The sequence below is a fragment of the Lycium ferocissimum genome, chromosome 9, assembly GCF_029784015.1.
Source record: "Lycium ferocissimum isolate CSIRO_LF1 chromosome 9, AGI_CSIRO_Lferr_CH_V1, whole genome shotgun sequence".
Lineage (NCBI taxonomy): Eukaryota > Viridiplantae > Streptophyta > Magnoliopsida > Solanales > Solanaceae > Lycium > Lycium ferocissimum.
Window position 1 is genome coordinate 35,428,370 of NC_081350.1, and position 19,774 is coordinate 35,448,143.

The 19,774-nt window shown below is 32.8% G+C and overlaps 1 protein-coding gene across 1 annotated transcript; it reads left to right on the forward strand.

Moving 5' to 3' along the window:
- Window positions 1–9,137: 9,137 nt before the first annotated feature.
- On the forward strand, window positions 9,138–11,188 carry LOC132069453 (protein DETOXIFICATION 49-like). Its single transcript, XM_059462794.1, has one exon. It carries the CDS (start codon window positions 9,205–9,207, stop codon window positions 10,735–10,737), a length of 1,533 nt encoding a protein of 510 aa, XP_059318777.1. The 5' UTR covers window positions 9,138–9,204; the 3' UTR covers window positions 10,738–11,188.
- The last annotated feature ends 8,586 nt before the right edge of the window (window positions 11,189–19,774 follow it).

Genomic DNA, 19,774 nt, shown 5'->3' on the forward strand with positions numbered 1-19,774 from the left:
GTGGTGGGGGCGGGGTTGTGGGGTGAAGAAGAGGGGGCGGGGCTGTGGGGTGGAGAGAAAAAATAATTAATTATTTTTAATTATATATTATTTTTATTTTATTTTTTAATTATATATATATATATATATATCAGCGGGCCCACCTTTTTATATTTTTCACTCTCTTAATTTTTTTAATCTTTTTTTTGCCACGTCAGCTCTCAGGGTGGTAGATAATTGGGATGAAAGTTGTTAAGGGGGGTAAATAAATACAAGTTAAATTTAGTTACTAAACTGAGTTTTCATGCCAAGTTCAAGGGTCAAATGATGTCTTTTCTCATTATTATATGCTCATTTGTTCTGATTTTGGTATGGATGTTGAATGCCTATTGTGATATAAATATGACAATTGACCGAGTTAAATGTGTGGATTAGTGACTCTACCTAGGGAAGGAACTTGGAATTATGATTATCAGGCGAGATAATTGAAACTTGACAGACTTGTCGTTTAGAAGCTTCATCTTAGGCTGTGACTCCGTTATGGGATATTCTGTGACTTGGATTTGAGTGTTAAGTGCCTATCTGTTTATCTTGTTGATTTTATACTTGTATGCATGAACTAATCTTAGTCGGCCTATGATGCTTACCGATACATAGTGTTTGTACTGATACTACCTTGTTGCACCCTTTTTAAGTGCAGATTGTGTTTCAGAGATTTCATCCAGACTACATCTCTAGCTTGAATCTAGTTTGCTCGATCAGATCCGAGGGTGAGCTTCTACCCATGCCATGCCACCTGAAGATCTCTCTTTTCAGATGTCTACCTTTATTTCAGACATTGTTTGTTATTATATTTGAGATATATACTTCATTCTTTAGACATTGTTGGCTAGAGTCCTTGTACGATGACTTTTAAATTTTGGGGGTGTAATAGGTAAGACTTCCGCACTTATATTATCTATTAATTATGACTTGTTTTATTTACTTATTCATTCACATGATCATTGATTGCTTAAGTATAAATAATTAAAGAAGTTAAAATTGGCGAATGATTAATGGGTAAGGGTTCGCCTACTAGTGATGATAAGGCACAATCGATAATTAGGGTCGCGACACATTGGACCACATATATCAGAATGGATCAATTACAATGGGGAATCTGCTCTCTTAGCCTTCCCAAATGGTTTACATGTAATCTTTCCGACAAGACAATTTTCACAAGTTGGCATTTTAATTTTGGAGAAAGGACCTAAATGCCCTTTCTTTGCCAATCTATTCATACGGTCTTACCCTATGTGACCTAATCTTGCATGTCATGTAATAATATCAACATCACTGTTACTAGAATAACATGTCATTACACAACTATCAACATAATAGTCATAAGTTGAAGGATGACAATCTAAAACGATAAAACCATCATAATGAAGTCCAAAATCATAAAAAACATTGTCTTGAGTAATTCTAACACCATTGCGACTAAACTTTAAATCGAAACCAAGATCTAGAAGAACAGACATAGATATTAAGTTACGTCGGATCTCTAGAGCATATAGGACGTCATGCAACATCAAAGATCGGCCACCACGCAAGTCTATTTTGCAAGTGTCTATCCCTTTGACTTCAAGCTTTGCATTATTTCCTACATATATCCACCTAGATCCAGGTGAGACTCGATGAAACTCCACAAATGCTTCTCGATCATGACTCACATGGTTCTTTGGCCCCTGAGTCTACAATCCACACAGAATAAGATTCAGTTGGTAAAACAGTGTTAGAAACATATGTAGCACTTAGAGATGCGTTTTGAAATGCTATATTTTTTGGCTCGGGACACTCATGAGCAAAATGCCCTGGAACATGGCAGTTGTAGCATTTCATCTTACTTTTGTCTTTCTTTTTAAAAAACCGTTTTCCCTTCTTGGGATTTAGCTTATTCCTTTTCTTGGAGGGTCCTTCTCCGATCTCCTTACTCTTACCATCATTTTTCCAATTCTTCTTGCGTTTGAAGCCTGAAGACTTTGTGCCACTTGATTCTGCCACATAGGTATTAGTTTAAGTTTTAGCAGCACCAAGTCGCTCATCTTCAAGCTCGATATGACGGGCAACATCAAAAAAAGTTTTGATGCTATTTTTATGGATTAAGTTAACCTTCAAGTGTTCCCAACTATTAGAAAGAGACCGGATCCTTTGCCTGAACCTGCTGCTCATCAGAGAGAACATGACCAACACTTCTGTGTTGAGCAATCATGTTAGACATCACCCTAAGGTGTTGTTTGACGTTGTGATCATGATGCTTCTTGTAAGTGTCAAATTTGATAGTCAGCTGTCTAAGGCGGGACACAGTAGTACCCCCATAAGTCTCTCGTAAGTGTGCCCACATAGCATGAGCAGTGTGGTATTCTTCACATTCGTGAATGAGATCATCAACAACAAAACTCACAATAATTCCATGAGCAGTGGAATCTTTCTTTTTCCACGCATTGAAAGCTTCGAGATCTCTTCTGTGTTGAGCAGTGTTACCCTTTTCTGGGTGAACCAAAACATGATTAATACCTTCCAGAGCATCTTGCTCTTCCCGTGCATACCACATCTTACAATTCCAGATGTCGTAATTCTCACCATTCAGTTTCTCACCCTTGTTTAGGTCAGCAATGATGCTCTTAGATGTCATATTTGTTAAATGAGACATTTAAGCAAGTTTTTTTACTCATCAATATTTACTCTAACAAATTTATGCATGTGATATTCACACTCAAGCAAATTAATTCCCATAAATGACTTCACATTTAGTGTAAAATCGAAAGGTCACAAAGTTTCCGATCATCATCTACAGTCTAAACGTTAATCAAAAATGAGGAAAAAAAAATCTTAGTGTGAATATTATTTTAGTGACTTTCAATTAAGTCTCAACCCATTTAAAATAAATAAATAAACGGGATTAATAGAAAGTTAAACAACATAATTCCATATATTGAAAAAAAAAATCACAATTCGCTTATTACAAGTTCATAAGGACATGTCTCTCCCACTTGGCTTCAAGCATTCGAACATACAACTCAAAAGGTTGACTTGGCCAAACCTCGTGATAAATATAAATTAAAAAACTACCCCAAGGTTTTCGGAAGGAATATACTAAAATTGGAAAAGCATCCCAATCCGTGATTTTAATAAAATTAGCAAGTTCATCTTGTTTCAACTGAAAAAGTTCAATATGTTCAGGCACTGAAGCATTAGGAGACATCTTAAAAGCCTTAATGTAACATCCTAAAATTATTATTGGCACTTAAATAATCTTGCTCTTGTAGTAAATACTTTTTATTATTTTTCTTGAGTTTAAAATTTTAGTTTTTGTTTGGAAAAACATAAATAAATAATTTATTTAAACTCTTTGAATTCCTTCTCTCCTTCTCTTCGTAGCCCTTTGATCCCTTAGAAGATTTTTCGTCCCCCTCGGGACATTATTCCTTATGACTTCACATCCTCGGGAATATGTCCTACACGTACTCTTCTACATTGTTCCCTTGCTTGATTTTGGGAACTCCCGCTTGGAGTATTTCGAGCTTGTCCCTGTCCAGCCATGTCTGAAATAGGAACAATAAGAATGGACATACCATTCAATATAACAACATATGCCACATTACTCGTAGAAGACAAAATAACGTTTAAGGATCATATACCAATGTAATGGTGTGGCTATTAGGAGGTTATAATTTTTTATTTTTTTTTTACTTAACGGAACTTCAACACTTCATAACTCACTCTTTTTTAAATTTTCAATGGGTAATATATCAACGGAAAGCTTGTAACGAGTAGATTCTGAAAATATAAGATTCATGCTAAAATTTCATATATGTGATACACTGAAATCAATTTCCAGTCTGTAAAAATAAAAAAAAAATGGTTGAGATACAACAAGCCTATTATCAGTTGAATTAAAAGTGAAAGATATGGAGTAATTACTTCTCTATTTATAGAGAAGATAAGTAGTTGATATACACACTTGTTCACCATTGGCACCAGTTGATAATATTTCACCAATGGTACCTTTTTGAATATTTCACTAGTGGTACCCAAAACAAGTTTTCAACGTACATATTTCATCTATGGTACCCAAACTAGTTATTTCAACTTTAGTACCCAAGTAATTTAAAAAATTATTACTCCACTATTACAAACTATATAACAACTCCCACAGTAAGACATCTACATCTTAATTTTAATAAACCAAGATTAAACAAGAACCATGGCAGTTGAAACAGAAGGCAATCAAGATTCCAGTTTCTTTTCAACATGTTAGACTAGGAAGCAAATTAAGCTGAGGCTCTGATGCCATTGTTAGAAAAGAGTAACGGGGGAAGAACAACGAATTGTGTGCCTTAAAGAAGTGGAAGATTAGTCGTTGAACTTGCCACCAAAAATTGCCCAAATTGAAGTTTCATTCTCTTGGAAACAAAGCTATAATCCACAAACTAAATGTCTTTTTATGTGTTAATATGGAAGAAGGAATGAAGAGAACTTGCTTCTCTCTATTTTTCAGTCACTGTACGTTGTTGACGACCATAATCCCTTTATTAAAGGGAAGTGAACCAAAAAACTCTCCCACTACACTTCAACGTGTAGTAACTTCTCAAAGAAGTTATTTATTTTTCTTTTTAATCTGATCTTTTTATAACGGGTCGGGTTTGTCCACATGAAGCGACCCATACCCAACTTCCAACAAAGACAAAGAAGAATAGTTCTCCTTTTTTTTTTTTTTTCTGTTCAAAATTTCGCTACTAGTGGTTGAAGTATTAGACGTAGAAGTGGGCAAGTGTATAGTACTAACTAAGACAAAAGAGCGGACAAAGATTGGCTTAAATTTATTTAAATGGGTAAGTAATGGAATTCTAAGATCATGTTAAATTGAAGGACTTCCAAATTAATAATTTAGAGCTACCTTTGTATGATGACATAAATTTTTCTTAATTGGGAGCTAAACCTAAAGTTGACTAGTTTTTTTTTAGGACAAGTGATTTTAAAGGTACCACCAAAGTACGTAGTAAAATTGATGGAATTTCTCTATGCTTTATCAAAAGTCTCAGATTCGAGCCCTCATAATTGAGAAATTTTTTAATGCCTCTATATAGGGGTATCAATGGTACGGTTCGGGTGCTTATTTTATAAAATTTACACCATACCAATTTTTCGGTTATTTTATTTTGTATAACCAAAATTGGACTTTTCAAAACCGTCTCATCATCTCGATTTTTCTTCGGTATCGGTACGGTTCGGTTAATTTTTCGGTATTTTTTTTATAACGTCATATAAAAGTCACAAGTAGAAGTTATACCATGCATACTTGTATAAGACTTTGGCAAGAACTCCCTAGACATTTTGTTGTTTAAAAGGTAAAGAATTAAGAAAATATGAATCACGATAAGAATAGAGATCCAACCCACTATTTTATAGTAGTGTACGATAATATTAAATAAAGACAAAAAATTTAGATCACACGAACGGGAAGTAATCAATCAAGATGAGATACAAGAACTGAGTATAATAAGATTCAATATCTAATAAAAGAATTTAAATCATAAGAGAGGAAAAATATCTAATACCTTGTAGCTTGTTACTAAAGATTGTTGGAATACCTTATAACTAGTTACTACTTGAGGTGCTAGAACTAATTTAGTTTCAATAGGGGTAGCATAACAGTTTTCGTAGTTGGATTAATGTTAATTACTTCTTGCCGACTTGTAGTCATTTCCATTATCCAAGGTACAAGGCGAAAAATTTAATGGCTTATTAAATTTTAAACTTAATATATAAAATATATATTACACATATAAATGTATTTGGTACGGTTCGGTATTTTTTCGATTTATTTTTATAAAATAAAAAACCTACCCAATTTTTCGGTATGGTTAGAAATTTATATAAAAACAGTCTGTTTTATTAAAAATTTCCAATAATCGGTTTGGTACTGTTCAGTTCGGTCGATTAAGTCGGTTTTTACAAAACCATTGACACCCCTGCCTCTATGCGCAAATCTAAATTAGCTGGATAGTGGGTATCAAATATCTGATTAAAAAAGGGCAATTCGCAGAATTGCCCTTCTTTTGGGGTGGTCTTTAAATTTTGCCCCTCATATTTGAAATGTTTAAATTTTGCCCTTCGGCTAACACCCATAGGTTCCAGGTTCGAACCCACGCGGTCAAAATTTTAAAAAAAAAAATTCGCAAGGCGAGTTTAAATTTCGCTATGCCGCCAACGGCATATACTTGTGAAGGAATTACCAAAGTTATGCCGGACCGGCATACTTATGCTTGTGGGCGGACTTGGCATAAGTATGCGGGTCGCATAACTTTGATAATTCCTTCACAAAGTTATGCGGGATCCCGCATAAAAGTTTGCCCATTAAAAGTATGCCCCCACCGGCATAACTTTGTGAAGGAATTATCAAAGTTATGCGGGACCGACATACTTATGCAGAGTACGCCCATAAGGCATAAGTATGCCGGGTCCGGCATAACTTTGGTAATTCCTTCACAAAGTTATGCCGGGTCCGGCATAACTATTCGGTTCAATCAACAAGCACATGACCGGCATAACTATTCGGTTCAATCAACAAGCACAGATTTGGCACAACAACCAGAGATAAAATCAGATTAGTGAAACAAAATGCCTAAAAACTATAATGCAATTATTCCACTGAGAAGTTGAAGTTCAACCATTGTAGGTCCAACAACGAGAAGCAAGCAAACTAGTAGCCCCCCGAAACCGGTATACATTGATAAAATCAGGTAATAAATGTCATTGACAACGAGAGATAATCCCTTTTAAAGTTGGCATATCAAATAATGTAAGGTCCGGCAAAAAGAAATGACCAACTAATGATGTTTTTCGGGATCTAAAGCAAAATCACTGGAAAGCTCTTCAAGTATTTCATAACATTTTGACAGAGATGGAATATCTAGCAAACTTGAAGGCATGCATACTACATTTACAAATATTTCATCAGGATCCCACGGACTATGAAGATTTTATCGTGCCTCTTGTTTTCATTCCTAACACATAAATTGCAGCTTAACACATAAACTTTTATGCCGGATCCGGCATAAACTTGTGAAGGAATTATCAAAGTTATGCCGGACCCGGCATACTTGTGCCAAGTACGCCTGAGGGGCATAAGTATGCCGGGTCCGGCATAACTTTGGTAATTCCTTGACAAGTGTATGCCGTTGGGGGCATAGCGAAATTTAAACTCTGCCTTGCGAATTTTTTTAAAATTTTGACTGCGCGTGGGTTCGAACCTGGAACCTATGGGTTTTAGCCGAAGGGCAAAATTTAAAGATTTCAAATATGAGGGGCAAAATTTAAAGACATTTTTTTGCGCGGAGTGCCCTTCTTTTGGGGTGGTCTTTAAATTTTGCCCCTCATATTTGTGGTCTTTAAATTATGCCCCTCATATTGTTGGTCTTTAATTTTTGCCCTTCGCATTGCAACTTTGAGCTTTCGCGCCGAAATAATGAGGTTCTGAGTTCGAACCCCCGCTCAAGCATAAATTAAAAAAAAAATTGCAAGACAAGGTTTGGGTCGCGTGTATGCCGGACCCGGCATACTTTTGTTAAGGAATTACACATTTTATGCCGGACCCGGCATACTCATGCCTTATGGGCAGACTTGGCATAAGTATGCGGGTCTTGCATAACTTTGATAATTCCTTCACAAAGTTACGCCGGTGGGCATACTTTTAATGGGCAAACTTTTATGCCGGACCCGCATAACTTTGTGAAGGAATTATCAGTTATCCCGACCAAAGATACTTATGCCAAGTTGCCCTGGATAAGGTATAAGTATGTCGGTCCGCATAACTTTGGTAATTCTTCACAAGTTATGCGGTGGGGGCATACTTTTAATGGGCAAACTTTTATACGGATCATGATAAACTTTTGAATGAATTATCAAAGTTATGCGGACCCGGCATACTTATGCCAAGTACGCCATAAGGCATAAGTATGCCGGTCCCATAACTTGTAATTCCTTCACAAATTGTATACCGTTGGGGGCATAAGCGAAATTTAAACTTGCCTTAATTTTTTTTAAAATTTTGACTGCGCGTGGGTTCGAACCTCGGAACCTATGGGTTTATGCGAAGGCAAAAATTTAAAGATTTCAAATATGAGGGGCAAAATTTAAAGACCGCCCCAAACGAAGGGCAATTCTGCGAATTGCCCATTTAAAGACCACCCCAAAAGAAGGGCACTCCGCGCAAAAAAATGATTAAAAAATAGATTATACATTATACATTATACAACAGCCCAACAAAGCCCGCAACAAAAAATGAGATTACTCTTTATTTTTTCAGTTTTAGCACCGTGTAATCAATGTATAATTACGTTATAATTAATTTGTACACTGATTATACATTTGTTATACATTGAGTATACACCGACCACTACTACAGACTATTACAACTAGACGGATGAATTTTTTTAGCCAACTAACTGCAAGCTTCAAGATACCTAAATGAGTGTTTTTATAGATTTTAAACTCTTTCAAGTCATAGTTACTTTTCACCTTTCTAAACCGAAAATAACATAAGTTTCTTTGCTTTCCCCTCTCTCTCTCTCTCTCGTAAGAGTACTTTACTCAAATAGATTGGTTATATTCATCATTAAAAAAAAATACTGATAAAACTGATTTATTAACTATAGAGAGTTATTATTTGCAATGTTCAAGGGATGTATTAATTCGTACACCGAAACGGCAGGCATGAATTGCCCCTGCCTCTCTTCGTAGTCAAATCTATTTTTAATTAATTGTCCCTAGTAAATTAATGACCGTCCCACATTTTTATATTTTTTTGTAAGTGAACTCAAACATGATAATTAACCATCATCATTTTTCGTTTTTTTTTTTTTTTTTTTTTTTGAAATTATTTGCTGTAAATAGGAGTGATCTTAATTGCATGCAGGCCAAATAGTGACATAATTATAAATGGTCGGTTCTAAATACGACACTTCCTAGTAGAAACATTCAAAATCCTTAAATGTTTTGGTGGTTCTTAGTCAACCAATTTTTTTTTTTTTTTTTACTCAAAGCCGATCGTATTAGAAAGAGATAAACCAAAGAAAATTTCTAATTCTCCCCCTATAAAAGCCAACACCAACACCAACACAAATTAACTCCTTAAACCCCTTCAAATTCTTCCTCAAAAACCCTTCAAATTCATACATAAAAATGTTGACTCCATTGATATCTGAAAATCCAAAAATAGAAGACCAAAAGGAACGGAGCAATATTCAAAAAAATCATCTAACTCTTGCAATTTCAGAGGCTAAATGCATAACCAATATTGCACTTCCAATGATATTTACAGGGCTAATTCTTTACTCACGTTCAATTATTTCCATGATTTTTCTTGGTCATCTAGGGGAACTTTCTTTAGCTGGTGGTTCACTTGCAATTGGATTTGCAAATATAACCGGTTATTCAATTCTTTCAGGCCTAGCCATGGGAATGGAACCAATTTGTGGACAAGCTTTTGGTGCAAAAAGATTCAAGATTTTAGGCCTTACATTACAGAGGACTATTCTTTTGCTATTTTTAACCTCAATTCCCATTTCATTCTTGTGGCTATACATGAAAAGAATCTTGGTATTTTGTGGCCAGGATCATGAAATTGCATCAGAAGCACAATATTACATTCTTTTTTCACTCCCTGATCTTCTTGCTCAGTCTTTTTTACACCCCCTGAGGATTTATCTTCGTTCACAATCCATCACATTGCCTCTAACTTATTGTGCTATTTTTGCAATTCTTCTTCATATCCCAATTAATTATTTCTTAATCAAAGTTCTTAATCTTGGGATTAAAGGTGTTGCCATAAGTGGGGTTTGGACAAATTTCAATCTTGTTGGCTCATTAATTCTTTATATTATTTTTTCTAAGATTTACAAGAAAACTTGGAGTGGAATTTCTTCAGAGTGTTTTAGGGGATGGAAATCACTTCTTGATTTAGCAATTCCAAGTTGTATTAGTGTTTGTTTAGAGTGGTGGTGGTATGAAATTATGATTTTATTATGTGGCCTTTTAATTAATCCTCAAGCAACAGTTGCATCTATGGGAATTTTAATTCAAACAACAGCTTTGATATACATTTTCCCATCATCCTTGAGCTTTGGTGTATCAACAAGAGTTGGAAATGAATTAGGGGCTAATCGTCCAAATCGCGCGAAATTAGCAGCTATAATTGGACTATGTACAAGTTTCATTTTGGGAATTTCAGCATTGTTTTTTGCTACTATGGTAAGGAATGTTTGGGCAAAAATGTTCACTCAAGACCAAGAAATTGTCAAATTAACTGCCATGGTTTTGCCAATTATAGGACTATGTGAACTTGGAAACTGTCCACAAACAACAGGTTGTGGTGTGTTAAGAGGAACAGCAAGGCCTAAATTAGGTGCTAATGTTAATCTAGGATGTTTTTATCTTGTTGGAATGCCAGTTGCTGTTTGGTTAGGATTTTTTATGGGGTTTGATTTTAAAGGATTATGGCTTGGATTATTAGCTGCACAGGGTTCATGTGCTGTGACTATGATGCTGATTATATTGGTTGAGACTAATTGGGAAGATCAAGCAAGAAGAGCAAAAGAACTTACTGAAATTATCAATGGTGATTATGATAATCAAGATGAGAGGTTCATTGATGAAAAGACAGAAGATTATTTGGAATCATCGGATTATCAGAAGTTAGAGAATTCAGCTGTTTGATTTATTTATTTTCTTTTAATTCTTTGGGGATTATTGATTCTTTCCTCTCTCTCTTTTTTTTTTTTTTTTTTTTTTTTGCATTCTATTTCTTCTTGTTGTACACTAGTAGAACTAGCTTCGACGTGCCTAAAATTAAATTAGTTTCTTTTTCTTTCTTCAAATGTAATTAAGCACGTAGAAAGTCCTTTTTCTTTTTTCATTGTTTTTTCCCTTAAATAGAGATTTTTGTACTTTTTGTGGCATAATTAATTAGTGAAAGTCGGCATTGTTTATGACATTAATCTAGCAGTCTATAGATTCTACAAATTTTATCAGCATGCTTTGCGTTCTCTCCTTTCAAACAAAAATATTAGACTTCTATAGTCAACTATTTTTTTATGGTAATAGTGTTCGGATCGACTTATACTTTTTCCCTTCTTTAAGCTCACTCAAATTAATTGATGAAATCCGGCATTGTTTATGCCATTGTAGCTGTCTTTAGATTTTGCAAAATTTATCAGCATGCTTTGTGTTCTTCTCTCCCTTTCAGACACAAATATTTGACTTCTAAAGTCAACTTATTTTTAAAACTATTTCAAATTAGGTCTGTTGAGTTGTATGGTATCGTTTCAGGAAAAATTGTATTCCATATATATCCGTTTGAGTTATTTTATAACGCTTGATTAAGTCTAGATCCTCACCCTCTGACCACAAGATTAAGATTTCTGCTTAAAGAAATTGTAGTAGTAATAATACGATGTTTTTGTTTTGGTGTTGACTTCTTCGTTGTTTTATTTGATAACAAAATTAAAAAAATAAAAGCTCATATTATTTGACTTTTAAAAGTCAATCATCCTGTTTATGTTGGGACAAAGTAGTAGTAGACCAACTTGATTGCATAATTAAGTTGATGACACCTTAAGCTTACAAGTTTCCTAAGTACGTACGAATAGGTTAATAAATATAAGACATGTGTCTTTTATATAAACCCTAATTATTTAATTGTAATTATATGACGTACATCTTTAATTATCCCGCGATTCTTAGGGTTAAATTGTTAAATTTTGTTAAAAATTGAGTGTGAATAAATATTTTTTTCTTATGTATATATCAACCCACCATGTAGGATGGGTTGTGAGAAGACCGTTCAATCTTTGCAACCGCCGGCTATATGTAACCAAGCAAACGTCCATAGTATGTGTTCATTGAATCTTTGAATATTTTACGCATGGCTTAGCAAATATCTAGAATAAATAAATTATCTATATTTGGAATTTGTTAGGGAGGCTTTATTTGAAAGGAAAAAAAAAGAAGAAGAAGAAGAAGATATTCATCTCTGAACTCTGTGCATGCACTAAATCAATACGTGTATAATATGTTTTTTATATAGCGTTATTACTTGATATCACAAACTTTTTTTCTCGGGATCGGAATTCATGGCTAATTTTTTGCGGGAAACATGACGGTTCATTCTAGTTATACCACGACTCGTGCTTCTTGGAGAACGACATACTCAGGAACAAAAGTAAAGTGTAGATGTAGGTTTATTTGAACCCGTAATTTTTAACTAAACCTGAATCTATATGTGTGAAGCTCATTGAAATTATTGAAAATATCGAAGTATGCAATCCAGAACTCAAACACGATTACAGGTTCAGTGATTGAAATCTCAATCTTGAAATTATAGAATTAAAATTCTGAATTCCCCTCTAAATATAATGTAAAAAACTTTTAAAGCATTAGACTCCCGATGTAAATTTAGAATAGTACTAAAATTAGCTCATAGGAAATTTTTCAGGGAAAAGGGTCAAATATACCCCTCTACTTTAGTTTATTGGCTAACTTTGTCCTCCGTTAGTCAAAGTAATCAAATATACCCCTCCGTTAGCCAAAGTACACAGATATACCCTTGAATAAATGGAAAATCCCAAATCAACCAAAATTACCCATTTAACTAAAATTACCCATGCCTCATCACTTAACACCCCCCCCCCCCCCAACCCCAATATACCTCTCTACGCGAATTGGAAATGCTAAATTGTGCAATAAAATGAAACAACATCTTCTACTAAGCTGAATTGGAAATGCCTGAAGAAAGAGTACTTGAAATGGATGCGACTGGAGAATACAACTCGAACGAATGAGGTAAAGAAAAGAGCTTATCATTTTAGAAAAAATCTTTCTGGAATCATAAGGTTTGAGCAAATGTATTATGGACATTTGCTTGAACGAATGAGGTAAAATCTTTTTCTACTTGTCATTATAACCACTAAAATAATCTTGTCATCGTCTGTGGACAGAATAAATTGTTGAACTTTTGATTAAACAACAGGAATTACACACGTCTAATTTGACAGCAATGAGTTTTACTTTGTACAATGTTGCCGGCATCGAATTGGCAAAATGATGTGCAAGTGTCAAAATTAATAAGTTATTGTAAGAACAAGAAAAACCTGCAGATGTCAAAATTATATTTGTCATTTTCTTGAACATTTAAGTATATATCCTATGTTCAAGAAAATTATATTTGGAAAACGTGCAGATGTCAAAATCATAAGAATTCACAAAGAATTTTGTGGTGGGGGGAAATAAATTTGTGGGTCGGGTCAGGTCTAAGCGATGGGGCATGAGTAATTTTAGTTAAATGGGTAATTTTAGCTGATTTGGGATTTTCCATCCATTCAGGAGTATATCTATGTACTTTGGCTAACGGAGGAGTATATTTGACTACTTTGACTAACGGAGGATAAAGTTAACTAATAAACTAAAATAGAGGGATATATTTGACCCTTTTCCCAATCTTTTATGAACGTTATGGTCCCTCACCAAACACACATGGTATTCATCTTTTCTTTCATTTGATCATTCGTTCTTCAACACCTGTTGCTCCAGTATTGAACTTTTTAGTCCATTTTTCGTCCAAACATTCCACTTGTCCACTTTGTGTTCTTGTTCTATGCTTTTTAATGTTTTGGGCATGACTAATAGTTTCCCCCGCACAAATTTAAATTTAATCGGAGTTCAATATGGGTATGAAATATAAAATATCGAGTGAGAAGAAAAAAAAAAGACTAGTAGTTTCGATTTCCATTTACTAGAGGAAGTGTACTACTTATTTCTCTTCTTGAAAAAAGATGTCATGTACAATAATCAATCTATATTATATTAAAAGCATGAAGGGCCTTAGAAATATTGATTGATTTTTTTACCCTTTATTAAATAGTATTAGAGTAGACAAAACCGTAATTTAATAATTGTCCTAATATTTATTTAGGAATAGACATCTAATTATTGTCTTAATTTTTAGTACTTCAAAAGCAACTGCAATTTAGCTATTAAATCCTAAAGTCATTAGCAAGTACAAATCTTATAGGATTCCTTTTTTCCTTTCAGAATTGGTGTCAAAACTTTCCATGTGACTTAATAAATTTCCTAAGATTTAGCCTTTCTTTTAGGCACATGCGACTTTAACATATTAATCACACCAAAATCCCTGTATGCAAATTCTTACAGCATCTTTTCCTAGGAAAGCATCAATTTACATTCTTTCGTACCCTTTTTTTTTCCTTCCTTCATACACTTTTTTTTGGGTTTATAATCCTTCATAATATTTAGAATTTAAAAATAAATTAGAATATTATTTATAGAAAAAATTCCTACTTGAACTATATATGAAGTCCTAAGATTTAGGACTTTAAATCAAGTAAGATTTATTTTCTATAAATCCTATATCTGTTATATTAATTTTGCACAGAATTCTGAAATTGAGTTTATTTCTTTTATTTTTGTTAGAGTTAACATATAGTTGGCCTATTAATAGCCTTGACCCCAATAGTTGGCTATGATATCTCATGATGCTCTCAGCCTTCCAATTTCTTTGGCTTTTATCTCTTAATCATGTTTGATGAGAAATATTTGCTAATCTATGCTTGCAAATAGTCTAACTTGTGATTTACTATTTTCACTTTATCTTTAAATTTTCGTTCTTATTTCTTATTTTGATTTGTTCCTTCTTCTTTTTTTTTCTTTTTTTTTTTTTTGGGGTATTTTGCAGAGGAAATCTGGCATAGTTTGTCTTTCAATGGATATAGATATTGTTAATGTAAAATCGATTAATCAAGGCTAATTTATTGGGATTTTGGTCATCATGTTGCATGATTGATTCAACTGTAATATCTTTCTACTAATTGTTGTATTTCATTGTTTATAGGTTTTTTTAATCAACCTTTGTTACATGCACGGAATATCAATCCCGTTTAAGATAATTTTCGTCTTAATCACATAGAACATCTCTTAAATCCAAAGATTACAATTTCTATCGTTGCTTATTGTGCTTTTTTATTTTAGTATAGTCATGTCAAGGGTAGCCCTTGAGAAACTTTACTATTCACTTGACAAAATTTTAAATTAATAATTTTCTAATATTTAGAATTTAAGATTGAATAAATTTGAGTTGTTAAATATTTCCTTATTAGAAGTATGTAATATACCGTAATTGTAAAGGAAAAGTAATATCACGTTAGTAAACCTTCTAGCACTTTGAACTGTTTTAGGTTTAGGATTCCTTTTTATTATTCTTATTAAGTTTTAACCAATTAATTGTTTATAGTAAGTATTTTAAGTAAGATTTTTTATCACTTTCAACTCTAAATTGCTACTTTAGGTTTGTTTATGCTTCAGCAACTAATCTACATTGCCGTTGGAGAAAAATAAAAATCACTGCACTTGACCCCACGAGCCTATTGCTATTTGTTGAATAATTTTAATAGTTGCACCAGCAATCTTTGAAGTATGTTCGGATACCACTCCACGTTACGATAGGATGAGAATTTGCACCAATTGAATTTTCAGTCCTATAGGAGATGAACTACCTTGGTAGCTTCCCGTACTTCACATGAATATTAGTGGACTTGTATCTTTTTCCGATGAAAGCTCTGCTCATGTGATGTCTATGAAAGCTAAGCCAAGACTCATAATATTTTGCAGACAATAAAAACGAAATCAACCAGCTTGCCCCATGTAACTCTTGTATCATATTCTCTTTGTGCATATATGAATTTCACTTACGAAATTTTTTCTTTTTCCTTTTTTTCTTGACACCCACGTTTAATATCTACTGTAAGCTAAACGAATCATGGCAAAAGAGTTGTACCCAGACGAAGGCCTAAAGATGTATTGCTTGGAACAAAGTTCATCCACTACTCCAAAAACATACGGAAAATAATAAAAAAAACAACAAGAGAGAGAGAGAGAGAAGTCAAAAGCACAAATAATTCTACAAACAAAAATACCCAAAAGTGAAATGTATTTTAAATGTATTTTGTTACTCTTTAAAAATTAAATATTTATGGGATAAAATTATAATTACAATTTAACATTTAAAATATGGGATGAGCGATAAAAGAGAGAGTTAGAGAGAGAAGTGGCTAACAAGTGTGCAAAACGCTAAACACAAATATCAAAAAGTGAAATGTTAGACTGATCAACATACACTAATCTCATTAAATTAGAGTATTAAAAAAAAACACGAAACCTCAAAACAAATTGCTAGGAGGTAGACAAAACGTAAAAGTATTTAAAAGGGGACAAAATCAAAATCAAATTAAGAAAGTTTATATAGAATTCTTATGGAATAAATTAAATATTTTAAAATTTGAGATGAACTAATATCAACAATTCGAGTTAATAAAAAATATATTATTTGCTTTGATGTTGTGAACAAATAATTAAACTTTGAATTAACTAATTAGCAATAGAATCCAATTTATTCTTTTTTCAATTCCTCACACTAGTAAAAAAAAAAAAATCAAATTGGCAAAACTCTTAGTATATAAATTTGTTAAATAAGAAAAATAGTAGTGGTGAAAGAAATTGGAAATAAATCAAAATTGAATATAGTGTAATGTTAAATGTCAAATTGGGAAAATGCAAATTTAAAGTCACAAGGATAAAATGGTAGGGAAAAAAATATTTTAAATGATGAATTGTCATCATTTTTTTTTTTTTTTGTTAAACTTATACTAACAAATGAAAACCCTCACTATTCTTTTATATATTAATTTATTTTACTATTAAACAAACATGAGCTATCGACGGAAAGTTAAACAGTACCATTCATCGACAATCCTATTTAACGACGAATTAGTAACGAATTATCAAAAAGATTTCTTAGCTACTGGTAATTTAGTTGCTAAGTCTATTTTTTCCGTAGTGTTTGTTGTTAAATGAGAGACGCGCTTTGATCAAGCACAAAGCGCGTACACTATGACTAGTAACTGTCAAAAATTACTAAGCTTAAATACTCTTATATCTTTTACTTAATTTTTTTAAAAAAAAAAAAACAAAAAGATAAAGGGAAAAAATGAAACAAGAGAAAACTTAATTACCATTTAATTGTTCGCTAATCCCCAATTAAGTGATATGCACAGCATTAGACTGGATAAGGGATCACATAATTTTGGGGGGGAAATACAGTTTGACAAAAAGCAAGTTGTTTGTAAAATACAAACATGAAAGAATAAAAGTACAAAGGAATAAAGAGAGTTGTATTAATCAGCCATGACTATTCTCCATTCTGTAACTTAATTGACATTTACAAACTTAATTAATAAATTGACTAGCATTAAGTTTGTTTTATCTGTTTCTTATTGGGATTTCAAAGTGTTTAATAATGCCTGATCTATAGTACTCGTTAATGTATTTATTGATTTAATTACCAAATTTAAAAAATCCTTGATTTGTTTCAGTTACTAGTTTATATTAATTGTTAATACAAATTTGTCCTTAATGGGACAATCACACGATATATGACATGCAATATGGATTGTAATGTCAACCATGTTGCAAGATGCATGTTTTATTAAAATCTTTTTGCTTGAAAATATGCCAATTTGCTTATTTTTATTTTGAAGATAATGCTGCTGCCGTAGCCAAATTTTCTTTAAGCAATATTCATGTACTGTTTTCGTACAAATAATTGCATTGATCAATTTCTTCAACCATAATTATATCATTCACCACCTCTAGACATTTTTTGTGTTTTTGTTTTTTAGCTCTAGACCTATGGATAACCTCTATTGTTTGTTTTGTACGTGTACCAAGGAGCATTTTTATCCTAATCATGACATTATTGTTAATGACTTTTTTATACAGTACTCCCTCCGTCCCAATTTATGTGATATAGTTTGATTGAGCACGGAGTTTAAGAAATAAAGGAAGACTTTTGAATCTTGTGGTCTAAAATAAGCCAAAGATATTTGTATGGTTATAGATCATCTCGTTAAGCGTGAAAGGTAAAGTTTAAAGTTAAATTGTTGCCAAATAAAGAAATGTATCATTTTTTTTTTTGGACAGACTAAAAAGAAAAGTGTATCACATAAATTGAGACAGAGGGAGTACTAACTATGTAAATAATTTTTCAATATCAGCTTATATTTTACCAATTAGGTTACCAACTTAATATTATAATGAATTGTTACATGTGTTTCCTGAGTTATTTTAACTAAATAGTATATAACAACAGTATACTTGCATTACACAAAAATTGAACTTTTTCCTTATTAAGAAGCTAACTTGTATTTTTTTCCCTCCAACCTATATATTTGGTTTCTAGACCGTCAATCGACCCCTTCATATGTTCAAGTTGATAGAAGGTAGAAATGGAAATCTACATGAAAATAGTTTATTTGGTAGCTGAATTTTGAAGGTAAGAGTTCAACGGTCAAGATGTCACAATTCGAATCATAATGTCACAAATTCCAAGTTTGATGGTTTTATAACCTCAATGGTCCATTTAAAGTATTTCATCTTCCTTGTTAACTATGTGGAAACACATTTTACATTAATAATCTTGGCAGTGTGTGCGGATTTGATTTTGAATAATTTTTTTAAAAAAAATAATTTAACCTGAAGATGAAACTTCCCCTAGAATTGGGGGTCATTTAGGGCATGGAGTGATGGAGATCAAATGAAACCAACTAGTAAAATGGCTTAAGAACTTGTCAATTTGCTGTTAGCACCGAGGCTTCTACTTGGATAAAATTAGAATGAAAAAGAAATTACATGTATTGCAGAAATAGAAATTAGAGGCCATAAAACAAAGGGAAAATGACCTAATAATACAAGTTAAGACTTTATATTACAAAATATAGGGATATTTTTCTTTATTTACAAAATATAATAATAAAATTACAAAATATATCATAACGAAAAATTAAGAGCCTTCTTTTCCCCATTCTCCTTTACACACAAAGGAAAAATTAAAACAAAACCTTCGCCATTCTTTCACCCATATTTCTTTAACTCTCGACATCGACTCTTCTTCCCCACCCACTACCTCACCGCCAAAAGGCAACTTTCAGGCATCTACTACATACCACTCATTTGACTCTTTGACTCTGCATTTTGGTCTTGATCTTCCATATTCTTCTTCTAAGTGATTGTTCAATTAATATTAAGTGATTGTTCAATTAATATTAGTTAACTCATATATGGTGGTTCAATCGACCAAAATAGGGACGAGTTTCAAAGTAATATCGTGAAATCGTTCCGTTTTTTTTTTGTTGTCTACCCAATAGTAATATATATGGTGAGGGCCGGTTTTTCAGAGAAATCAATGGTGGAACCTTAAGCTTCACCTTTCTCTTTGTGAAGCGGTTCCATAGATCCGGGTGTTGAATTGGAGATTGGGTAATGAATTGTATGAATAATAATAGAATACCTTCTTCTAAATTGTTCCAAGTCCCACTTTTCAAGTTCCAATACCTTCTAATTTGCTTCTGCACGAAACAACTTTCCTTGTTGAATCAATTGTCCATTCAAGCAAATGTTACGTTTTCAGATGGAATATGGAATCAGACACTCTTTCCTCGTAGAATCTATGCGAATTTGATTAATATGATCAATGTTGATTGAATTGGTTGAATGGAGACATTAATCACTTAGACTAGATAAGTATTAATAGAAGCAAAATTTATATTAATGAGCGGAATTCTAAGTCCCAAGCGAGTTTCGAAGCGAGATTCAAAATTATTAATTTGTATGAATATTGTATGAAAGT

Excerpts from the sequence above, each read along its gene's own strand:
- LOC132069453 (XM_059462794.1), top strand. The coding sequence starts at position 9,205 with ATGTTGACTCCATTGATATCTGAAAATCCAAAAATAGAAGACCAAAAG.